The sequence below is a fragment of the Scomber japonicus genome, chromosome 18 (assembly GCF_027409825.1).
Source record: "Scomber japonicus isolate fScoJap1 chromosome 18, fScoJap1.pri, whole genome shotgun sequence".
Taxonomy (NCBI): domain Eukaryota; kingdom Metazoa; phylum Chordata; class Actinopteri; order Scombriformes; family Scombridae; genus Scomber; species Scomber japonicus.
Genome location: NC_070595.1, coordinates 30,761,738 through 30,774,237, shown reverse-complemented (window position 1 = coordinate 30,774,237; position 12,500 = coordinate 30,761,738). Strand labels below are relative to the sequence as shown.

General features: G+C 42.5%; 2 protein-coding genes across 2 annotated transcripts in view; both read right to left on the bottom strand.

Annotated features, from left to right (window-relative positions):
* Positions 1-3,190, bottom strand: part of kpnb1 (karyopherin (importin) beta 1) — a 25,919-nt gene extending 22,729 nt beyond the window's left edge. Inside the window, 2 exon segments of the mRNA XM_053339047.1 lie at positions 2,087-2,145; positions 2,880-3,190. Of these exon segments, the coding sequence (XP_053195022.1) occupies positions 2,087-2,145; positions 2,880-2,919 (99 nt within the window). The 5' untranslated portion in view covers positions 2,920-3,190.
* Positions 3,191-8,713: 5,523 nt separating this feature from the next.
* The window catches only part of zgc:158376 (uncharacterized protein LOC100101643 homolog), a 14,687-nt gene continuing 10,900 nt past the window's right edge, over positions 8,714-12,500 (bottom strand). The window contains exons 9-12 of the mRNA XM_053339008.1: positions 11,718-11,879; positions 10,922-11,143; positions 8,944-9,112; positions 8,714-8,765 (exon numbers count right to left, since the gene is read on the bottom strand). Coding sequence (XP_053194983.1) covers positions 8,714-8,765; positions 8,944-9,112; positions 10,922-11,143; positions 11,718-11,879 — 605 coding nt within the window. The remainder of the gene's footprint in view (positions 8,766-8,943; positions 9,113-10,921; positions 11,144-11,717; positions 11,880-12,500) is intronic.

Below are 12,500 nucleotides of genomic sequence, written 5' to 3'. Positions count from 1 at the left end.
AGGAAGGACGGAGGAAATAAGGAACGAGGGAGGGAGAAAGGAAAAGAGGAAGGGAAGAAAGAAGGCAGGGAGGAAGGACAGATGGAAGGAAAGGAAGGAAGGGAGGGAGAATATATTAGAGGATTATGGTAAAAATGTCTAAGTGGTGTAACCATAAAAACTTTGTACCAAATAATTCAACACCTTCCTTCCTTCCTTCCTACCTTCCTACCTAACACCATATCAACTAGTTTGGCATGATCTTACATCCTTCCTTCCTTCCTTCCTTCCATCCTTCCTTCCTTCCTAACACCATATCAACTAGTTTGGCATGATCTTACATCCTTCCTTCCTTCCTTCCTTCCATCCTTCCTTCCTTCCTTCCTTCCTTCCTACCTAACACCATATCAACTAGTGTGGCATGATCTTACATCCTTCCTTCCTTCCTTCCTTCCTTCCTTCCTTCCTAACACCATATCAACTAGTTTGGCATGATCTTACATCCTTCCTTCCTTCCTTCCTTCCATCCTTCCTTCCTTCCTTCCTTCCTTCCTACCTAACACCATATCAACTAGTTTGGCATGATCTTACATCCTTCCTTCCTTCCTACCTTCCTTCCTTCCTAGTATAAGTCCACTTAAACACACTGTAGCTGATCACATATTTAATATCTATCATTCTTTTGTGGTTACACCATTTGACATTTTGTGGTTACACCATTTGACATGTTCAGGAGCATTCAGTCTGACTTTTGGTAAAAAATGGTGTAAATGTCATTTAACCCTCGTGTCGTCCTCCCGGGTCAAACTGACCCCGTCACTCTGGACTGTTCCTTCCTTCCTCATTCTTTCATTTTTCCTTCGTTCTTCTCCTCCTTCCTTACTCCTTTCCTTCCTCCCTCCCGCCCTCCTCTTATTCCTCCCCTCCTTCTATCCTTCCTCTCTCTCCCTCCTTTCCTTCCTTCCTCTCTGCCTCCTTTCCTTCCTTCCTCTCTCCCTCCTTTCCTTCCTTCCTCTCTCCCTCCTTACTCTTTTCCTTCCTTCCTTCTCTTTTCCTCCCCTCCCTCCCTCCTTACCTTCCTTCCTCCCTTACTCTTTTCCTTCCTTCCTTCCTTCCTCCCTCATCTTTTCCTCCTCTCCTTCCTCTCTCCCTCCCTCCTTACCTCCTCCCTCCCTTCCTTCTTTCCTTCCTTCCTTCCTTTCCTTCCTACTTTTAAAATATAAAAGTCATCAAGTCAAAATGTAAAAATATTAAATGTTATATTTAGTCTAGTTTGAGTAACAGCTGCCATCTAGTTACCATGGTAACGCAGAGATGGAGAGACTGGGATGTAGACTGCAGGTGATATTATGGGATGTAGACTGCAGGTGATATTATGGGATGTAGACTGCAGGTGATATTATGGGATGTAGACTGCAGGTGATATTATGGGATGTAGACTGCAGGTGATATTATGGGATGTAGACTACAGGTGATATTATGGGATGTAGACTACAGGTGATATTATGGGATGTAGACTGCAGGTGATATTATGGGATGTAGACTGCAGGTGATATTATGGGATGTAGACTACAGGTGATATTATGGGATGTAGACTACAGGTGATATTATGGGATGTAGACTACAGGTGATATTATGGGATGTAGACTAGAGGTGATATTATGGGATGTAGACTACAGGTGATATTATGGGATGTAGACTACAGGTTTAGGTTGAAATGAGCCTTTAAATGTTGCTGAATGTGCAGCTTAGACGGGTTTAGCTGCCGCCCAGGCCGCTGCATGGGGGGGGGGGGGGGGCAGTAGTAGTAGTAGTGTGTTAGTGTGTGTGTGTTACAGTGTGTATTAGTGTGTGTGTGTGTGACAGTGTATTATAGTGTGTGTGTTACAGTGTGTACAATAGGGTGTGTGTGTGTGTGTGTATTGTAGTGTGTGTGATGGAGGAGGGGGGGGGGGGCGGCAGCAGCTGTCCTGAGCTCCTCCACGCTGCTGCTGCATGTCTGACTGTGCAGCTTCCCCTCACACACACACACACACTATAATACACACACACACACACACACACACACACACCCAACATGCTAACAACATGCTAACAACATACTAACCAGGTTCTCTATGGCAGCCTGCTCCAGAAACTTCTGCGCAGCCTCCAGTTCATTCCGATCTGCGGGGAGAGGGGGGGGTTAGTGATGTAGCTAACATGCTAACACTAGCTGCTAACGTGCTAAAACTAGCTGCTAACGTGCTAACACGCTTTAACCCGTTATTAACCCGGGGGGGCGCAGTGAGGGGGGGGGGGGTTTACCTGGTATAAACACACAGAGTCACGCTACAGATCAGGTCTCATATACACAGACGTTAACTGAAGGATCCTCCCGGTTTCCCCCCCACCCCTCCCTTCCCCGGTCCCCCCGCGTGCGTGTTAGCTGTGTTAGCATGCTAGCTTTAACCTGGCCGCCGGGAGAAGCTACAAAACGCTAAAATAAAGTTAAACAAACCGGTAAAAACCACCGTTAACCGGGAGTACAGGAGCAGAGTAGGGGTGGGGCGGCACGCGGAGACACTTTACCGCCGTTGTAACCCGTTAACGGAGCCGTTAACCGGGAAGAGTTAGCTTAAAAGCAGCTAGCTCTGAGGCTAACGGGCATGGGCAGGGTCGCGAGCTGCCGGTGTCACATCACCCCCAGCGCGAGCCCAACCGTTGGGATTAATACATGAATGCGTGGGTACAGATCACCGGGATGAGCCGCCGGTTCCCGCCACGAGCTACCCGCAGCGGCAACCGGCGGCAGCGCGCGGAGTCACCGGGCCGTTAGCATAGCGAGCTAACATGCTAGCTGTTCCCTCCTTCCCTCCCGGTACACCGGAGCTGCCCGGTGCACCGGCCCCGGTAATCACCTGGAGACACCGTCTTCTCGAGGATCGTGATGAGCTCCATCCTGCCGGCAGCCTCGCGCTCTCTCTCGGTTCCGGTCGCCGCGCCGCTCGCAGCAGATTATAAGTGTTCACGCGCTCCTCAGGGCGGTGCAGGCGGAGGGAGCCGGTGCTCGGTGCGTCTCTGTGTGATGATGGGGCGGGAAACGGTGACGGTGGCAGCAGAGAGACGTCCCGTTACATCCGGTGCTGACGGAGGGAAAGGCCGCGCGCTTCTCTCCCGCGGAACGGTATCACGTGCTGCGTTCAGGAACCGCAGGACACGTTAAAGTAGATCCGGCTGGGCGGAAGGAAAGTAGTTCCAGAGTAAAAGTACTGCAGTATTACAGTAAAAGTACTGCAGTATTATAGTGATGTAGTATGCAGTATTACAGTAAAAGTACTGCAGTATTATAGTGATGTAGTATGCAGTATTACAGTAAAAGTACTGCAGTATTATAGTGATGTAGTATGCAGTATTACTCTACTTTAGTTAGTTTATACTACTTTATATACAGTTAGCTAGTTTACACTACTCTATATACAGTTAGCTAGTTTATACTACTTTATATACAGTTAGCTAGTTTATACTACTTTATATACAGTTAGCTAGTTTATACTACTTTATATACAGTTAGCTAGTTCATACTACTTTATATACAGTTAGCTAGTTTATACTACTTTATATACAGTTAGCTAGTTTATACTACTTTATATACAGTTAGCTAGTTTACACTACTTTATATACAGTTAGCTAGTTTATATTACTTTATATACAGTTAGCTAGTTTACACTACTTTATATACAGTTAGCTAGTTTATATTACTTTATATACAGTTAGCTAGTTTACACTACTTTATATACAGTTAGCTAGTTTACACTACTTTATATACAGTTAGCTAGTTTATACTACTTTATATACAGTTAGCTAGTTTATACTACTTTATATACAGTTAGCTAGTTTATACTACTTTATATACAGTTAGCTAGTTTACACTACTTTATATACAGTTAGCTAGTTTATACTACTTTATATACAGTTAGCTAGTTTATGCTACTTTATATACAGTTAGCTAGTTTATACTACTTTATATACAGTTAGCTAGTTTATACTACTTTATATACAGTTAGCTAGTTTACACTACTTTATATACAGTTAGCTAGTTTATACTACTTTATATACAGTTAGCTAGTTTATACTACTTTATATACAGTTAGCTAGTTTATGCTACTTTATATACGGTTAGCTAGTTTATACTACTTTATATACAGTTAGCTAGTTTATACTACTTTATATACAGTTAGCTAGTTTACACTACTTTATATACAGTTAGCTAGTTTACACTACTTTATATACAGTTAGCTAGTTTATACTACTTTATATACAGTTAGCTAGTTTATATACAATTAGCTAGTTTATGCTACTTTATATACAGTTAGCTAGTTTATACTACTTTATATACAGTTAGCTAGTTTACACTACTTTATATACAGTTAGCTAGTTTATACTACTTTATATACAGTTAGCTAGTTTATATACAATTAGCTAGTTTATACTACTTTATATACAGTTAGCTAGTTTATACTACTTTATATACAGTTAGCTAGTTTAGTCCAGTGGTTCCCAACCTAGGGGTGGGGCCCCTCCAAAGGGACAGCAGATAAATGTGAGGGCTGCTGAGATGATTAATGGGAAAGAAGAAAAAACAAAGATTCACATGTGTGTGTTTTCAGTTTTTGGACTTTTTCTTCTGATTTTATTTCAAACCAGAGAAAACCCAAAATATTCAGTTTGCTTTCAGTCTTCAGATTTAACAGAAGCAGCTCTATATATGCTCTTAAACTTCCTCTTAGTCTTTTATTTCTCTTTATTATATTCTGACTTTTGTTCATTAAACAGTGCATGCTGGTTTTTACTCATCTATTATTTTTTAGTGTTTTATTTTGACACTTCCTGTTAAATGGATGTAATTTTTATTTTGAAAGAGTTTTTGGTAAAAGGAAAAAAGCTAAAGTGGTGATGTAATAACCCTGATGACATCACCATTACATCACCAGGACGAGTCACATCATCATTATTGTTCATTTATTTTGTAATTACTCATTTTGTCTTTTATTTTGAAGGATTTGGAGAGTCACATCCGCTATGTATAAAAAAATAAAGTCACTATTTCCTGTTTTTGTGTATAAATATAATATTTGTAGCTTTGTAAACCTTTTTATTTAATACATTCTCTCAAAAGTTTGATGTGTGAAGTTATTCATACGTTGTAATTGCTCATTTTGTCTTTTATTTTGAAGGATTTGGAGTCACATTCAATTTGTATAAAAAAATAAAGTCATTATTTCCTGTTTTTGTGTATAAAAATAATATTTGTAGCTTTGTAAACCTTTTTATTTGAAGCTTTATCTGAAGCCTCTCTGACTCTTATTTTCTCGGGGTCATTTTGTGGTTTAAATGTTTCGTTAATAAACCGTTAAAGTGTTAAATAGTTTGTCGTGCTCCTTTAAAATCTTCATGAATGAACCAAACGGAGACGAGCAGTAAAAACAAACCCATTGCTTCTTTATTAGTTAAGTTCATTTTACAGTAGTCACTCATACGTAGCTGCCTTGAGTTGGTCTTTTTGTCTCTTTTTAAAATTTTTGTTCCAACTTCTTCCTCATTTTTTTTTTTTTTTTTTTTTTTTTTTTCCATCGTCACAACAAAAAAAAAAACGGAAGAGTCGCGGACAAAGTATAAAAAAAACAAAACAAAAAAAAAACAGACAAATAAACAGGATAAAATGCCCTTTCACAATAAAACTAACATTTGGCAAACAGTGAGGATGAAGGTGATGATGATGATGATGATCCAGTGCATCTTTTAAACATCCATAAAAACACTTTTTTTTTTTTTTTTACTAAGATAAGAGACAGAAGGCGAGAGATGTGATTGGATAAGAGCTTTTTCAGGGAGTCAGGGGGATTATCGTCCGATCCGATTTTAACCTCCTCACTTGTTGCTAGGTTACGCTTCATCCCCACGTTACAGTCACAGTACGAAATAAACAGAACTAAACCAACGACAGAATAGAAAAAATAAAATATAAAAAAAAAAAACTGGTCGATCAGCTGTTTTTATGGCACCACGAGAAGTTTGGCTGCAGATATTTTAATACTTTAAATTCCGATGTTTTTTTTTTCTACCACAGAGCGACAATACTTAACGATACGCTTTTTATTCAGGGCTGCAAATAACGACTGATTTCATTATTCATCCGTCGAAAAAAGAAAAAAAAAAAAAAGTTCCCAGAAAAAGAAGAAGCAGCTACGACCGGAGAAACGTTTCCGCTTTACGAAGCTAGCTCGCTAATGTCAGCGCGTTACCCGACGTTTCGCTAAAGAGCTAAAAGAATAACGACAAACTAGCGACGCAGATAATCTCGCCGCCTTTTATTGGTTGTATTTCAACTGTCGGTTCGTACGACTCAACATAAAGTTCGTACGACTCGGCACAAAGTTCGTACGACTCGGCATAAAGTTCGTACGACTCGGCATAAAGTTCGTACAACTCGGCACGAAGTTCGTACGACTCGGTACAAAGTTCGTGTCACTCGGCATAAAGTTCGTACTTTCAGCGGCTGTTTTCGTGCTGAACTGATCGAGCTGCTTCTTCTCATCGTTACAAAGATCGTATTTAACGATTTATTTGGCTGTTTATTTGCACATCTGAAAACAACAATATGAACCCCCCCCCCCCCCCCCCCCGCCCCCCCCCCCCCTCCCTCAGTGCCACCGCCTCACACACAGAAATAAAGTCCGATAGTCACAGCTGAGCGGCTGAAGCTCCGCCCACCACCAGGGCGTCCAATCATTTCAGCCGAAAAAACAAACTAAAAATCCTCTGTCGGGTTTCTGCGATAAAATCAAAAAAAAGTTTTATGACGTAAAATCTGAAAAATGAAAAATGAAACGTTTAATCATAAAAATAATAAACCAGAATTAAGACGAGAAACCAGAATCATGACATCATTATGACATCATTATGACATCATCAGTCAGCCGGTGAATCAACGGCTTTAAATCCGATTAACGAGATTAAAGATGAATTAATCTGGAATCACGATAAATTCAATATTTCCCTTTTTTTAGAGTCTAATTATAAATAAATGAATATTCAGATAATAACTAGACGACAGTTCGGATTCATTTACTGATGAAGAAATATTAAATCTAGATCGTGACTTAATTTAAAATCAGCTGATGACGATGATGATGTCACAGCGACGTTAAACTTATTACATAATCAGATATTTTAAATTTAACGTCGTTTTAGTTTCTCGTTTATTTTTTTTCTTTAACGGCAAAAAAAATGAAACAGATGAAAATTTAATCATGTGATCAAAAAACAAATAAACAAAAATTTAAAAAAAACCCAAAAAAGAGAAAAAAACAGAAAAGAGGAGGAGTGTGAAAATAATAAAAACTAAAGTGAGGTTGTTTCTGTAGGAATGTTTCAGCTCACTCTAAATAATTTAAAACTAAACGTTACTCCTGAGAAAAAACGATCGATCAATGAACCTGATCAGAGGTGATCAACACGGGGGGGGGGGGGGTGGGGGGGGGGTATGAGGGAGGGGGGTTGGGAGTGATATGGGAGGGGGGGGGGGGTGATTGAGGCGAACGTTGAAGACATCGAGGCTCAAAGAAAAACGACACCTGAACAAACCTTAAAGGAGCAGTCCACGTTAGCTTAGCTTAGCACAAACACTGGAAGCGGAGGGAAACTGTTAGCATGGCTGCTTCAAGAGAGGAGCGGCGTTTTAATGATGAACGTCTTAACGACTTTACGACGATAATTAACTGTAAAAAACTATTAATCTAAAGTGTTTTAATGTGAAAATCCGATTTTTAACTGTTTACTTCCTGAAAGATGTTTAAATAAAGATTTAAATTAAAACGTTGAGACAAAATTTAGTAAAAAATAAAAATGTTCGTCTCCTTTAATTTAATCTGTTAATTAACAGAAAAGACAAAAACTCGTTAAAGACTCTGACAGGAAGGCTAACAGTTTTCCACCCGCTTCCAGTCTTTGTGCTAAGCTAAGCTAAGCTAACGCGCTGATTACGATTTCCTGTTTTTCTGAATAAAATTTAAAAGTTTGAAAACAAAAAAAACGAATTAACGAGCAGAAACACGGACGATATAACTCCGAACACGCTCAGTGCTGATTGGTCGATATGTTTAATCTGATATCGTAAAAACATGATTGATGAGATTTTAACGTCTTTTTTTTTTCGTCAAATTTCTCGTTAAAGTTTAAATCTGCACAAATAAAAACTAACATAAACCTGAGCAGCCGCGTTTGATATGACGATGATCGATACGAGCAGCGGTGGCGCCCCCTGCTGATTAGCTTAGCTTAGCACAAAGACTGGAAGCGGAGGGAAACTGCTAGCATCTGATTTTTTTTTTTTTTTTTACTCCTGATAGAAAAAATAAAAAAAGGGAAAAATGAAAAAAGAGAGATTTTGTGTTTTTTCCTCGTTTCCTTTGTTCTGCAGCTACTGACGAGCAGGTGGACGCCCAGCATGATGATTGGTTGTCAGGTGGGGGGGGGGGGGGGGTGAGGGGAGGGGGGGATGTGAGGGGGGGAAGGGGGGGGGGGGTCATTTACAGTAAACTACAGATACAGTATATACACACACCCAAAAATTGTACAGAGAACAAATATGTACATGCTCAGAGTTTCTATTTATCAACTATTACCCACAACGTTCCCAAAATACTCCTCCTCCTCCTCCTCCTCCTCTTCCTCCTCCTCCTCCTCCTCCTCCTCACCTGTCTGTAGTGTAAGGAGGTGGGAGGCGGGGCTCGTTGCCCTGGTAACTGTAAGTGTCATGGTGGAGCACTTTAGCTGTTCTTTAGCAGCGTTCTGTCTTCAGGAGGACAGGAGGAGGAGGAGGAGGAGGAGGAGGAGGAGGCGGGGGGAGCAGACGTGGAGGAGGAGGAGGAGGAGGAGGAAGTGGTGACCGTGGTGGTGGTGGCAGAGGAAGAAGAGGAGGATGAGGAGGAGGCGGTGGAGGAGGAGGAGGAGGTGGAGGAGGCGTGGGTGGGGAAGGAGAGGAGCTGTCCGGTCTCAGAGGAGAGGAGGGAGCAGGAGCGCAGGTCCACCGTCTGCAGGGAGGTGCAGCGACGCAGGAGAGGGACACACTGCTCCGTCACCTTCAGACAACCTGGAAGACAGAGAGGGACACCTGAGACACCTGAGACACACCTGAGACATCTGAGACACACCTGAGACACACCTGAGACACACCTGAGACACCTGAGACATCTGAGATACACCTGAGACACCTGAGACACACCTGAGACACATCTGAGACACACCTAAGACATAACTGAGACACCTGAGACACACCTAAGACACCTGAGACACACCTGAGACATCTGAGACACCTGAGATACACCTGAGACACACCTGAGACACACCTGAGACACCTGAGACACACCTGAGACACACCTGAGACACACCTGAGACACCTGAGACACACCTAAGACATAACTGAGACACCTGAGACACACCTGAGACACACCTAAGACACCTGAGACACACCTGAGACATCTGAGACACCTGAGATACACCTGAGACACACCTGAGACACACCTGAGACACCTGAGACACACCTGAGACACACCTGAGACACACCTGAGACACCTGAGACACCTGAGACACACCTAAGACATAACTGAGACACCTGAGACACACCTGAGACACACCTAAGACACCTGAGACACACCTGAGACATCTGAGACACCTGAGATACACCTGAGACACACCTGAGACATAACTGAGACACACCTGAGACACACCTGAGACACAACTGAGACACACCTGAGACACACCTGAGACACACCTGAGACATAACTGAGAGACACCTGAGAGACACCTGAGACACACCTGAGACACAACTGAGACACACCTGACACATCTGAGACACACCTGAGACACACCTGAGACACACCTGAGACACATGAGACACACCTGAGACACCTGAAACACATCTGAGACACCTGAGACACACCTGAGACACACCTGAGACACACCTGAGATACACCTGAGATAACTGAGACATAACTGAGACACCTGAGACATCTGAGACACCTGAGACACACCTGAGACACATCTGAGACACCTGAGACACACCTGAGATACCTGAGATACACCTGAGACATCTGAGATACACCTGAGACACACCTGAGATACACCTGAGACACCTGAGACATAACTGAGACACACCTGAGACATAACTGAGACACCTGAGACACACCTGAGACACCGGAGACACACCTGGGACACACCTGAGACATCTGAGATACACCTGAGACACACCTGAGATACACCTGAGACACCTGAGACATAACTGAGACACACCTGAGACATAACTGAGACACACCTGAGATACACCTGAGACACCTGAGACATAACTGAGACACACCTGAGACATAACTGAGACACACCTGAGACACACGTCTGAGACACACCTGAGACATAACTGAGACACCTGAGATATCTGAGACATAACTGAGACACCTGAGACATAACTAAGACACCTGAGACACCTGAGACACACCTGAGACACCTGAGACACACCTGAGACACACCTGAGACACCTGAGACACATGAGACACACCTGAGACATAACTAAGACACCTGAGACACAACTGAGACACCTGAGACATCTGAGACACACCTGAGATATCTGAGACACAACTGAGACACACCTGAGACATAACTGAGACACCTGAGATATCTGAGACATAACTGAGACACCTGAGATATCTGAGACATAACTGAGACACCTGAGACATCTGAGACACACCTGAGATATCTGAGACACAACTGAGACACACCTGAGACATCTGAGACACACCTGAGATATCTGAGACACCTGAGACACACCTGAGACACACCTGAGACACACCTGAGACACACCTGAGACACACCTGAGACAGACAGGTGATACAGACAGGTGAGAGCTTACCTGCCAGGTTGATGTGGGTGAGGCTCTCTCTGAGGGGGGAGATGGGGGAGGTGAGCGTGTGGATCGTCTGGTCAGTGATGTTCAAACACTGGCTCAGGTCCAGTCTGACGAGCCGGGGGACGTAGCGCACCAGCAGGCGGGACGACGCCTCCGTCAGGTCCAAGCCGGCCAATCGCAGCTCCGTCACGTTCTGGAACCGCCCCACTCTGGTTTCACCGTGGGCTGATCGGCCAATCAGAGAGCAGAACACAGGGTCACATGACGCAACTCTGATCTGACTCATGGTTCAAGTCATGTGACAATTATATTAAAAGCTATTTAACATAAATAATTAAATAATTATTAATTAATTAATATTTTATTATAGCAATAATAGATAAATAAACAGGTAATTAAATAAATACATAAATAAAAATAGTAAATAATAATAATAATAAATAAAAAAATAATAAAAATAAAATAATAATAATAAAAATAAAATAATAATAAAAATAAAATAATAAAAATTAAAAATTAAAAAATAATAAAAATAAAATAATAATAATAAAAATAAAATAATAAAAATAAAAAATAAAAAATTAATAAAAATAAAATAATAATAAAAAAATAATAAAAATAAAAAATAAAAAAAATATTAAAAATTAAAATAATAACAATAATAACTAAATAAATAATTAATTAAATAATAATAATAAATATTAAAATGACCAAGGTAACAAGTTCCAGGAAACTCTTTCACACTATAAACTGAGTGGTCTCTAGGCGTTTCCATGGCGACGCAGGTGTGCTGTCTCACCTGTCCTGGTGTCAGGTGGGGGGGCCAGCAGCTCTCTCAGGTGGGAGTCCTTCAGGTCCTCCACTCTGCTGAGGTCCAGCAGCCGGAGACAAGGACAGACGGCCTGACACAGAGCGGAGACGGCCGGCCACGAACAGCCAGACACGTTCAGCTCCAGGAGACCTGAGACAGGTGAGAGACAGACAGGTGAGACAGTTGAGACAGACAGGTGAGAGACAGACAGGTGAGACACAGACAGGTGAGAGACAGACAGGTGAGACAGGTGAGAGATAGACAGGTGAGCAGACAGACAGACAGGTGAGGGACAGACAGACAGGTGAGAGACAGACAGGTGAGACAGACAGATGAGAGACAGACAGACAGGTGAGACAGACAGGTGAGACAGACAGGTGAGACACAGACAGGTGAGACAGACAGGTGAGACACAGACAGGTGAGAGGCAGACAGGTGAGAGACAGACAGGTGAGAGACAGACAGGTGAGACAAACAGGTGAGAGACAGACACGTAAGAGACAGCCAGGTGAGAGACAGACAGACAGGTGAGACAGACACGTAAGAGACAGACAGGTGAGACAGACAGGTGAGACAGACAGGTGAGACAGACAGACAGGTGAGAGATAGACAGGTGAGACAGACAGGTGAGAGACAGACAGGTGACAGACAGACAGGTGACAGACAGACAGGTGAGACAGACAGGTGAGACAGACAGGTGAGAGATAGACAGGTGAGAGACAGAGAGGTGAGAGACAGACAGGTGAGACAGACAGGTGAGAGACAGACAGG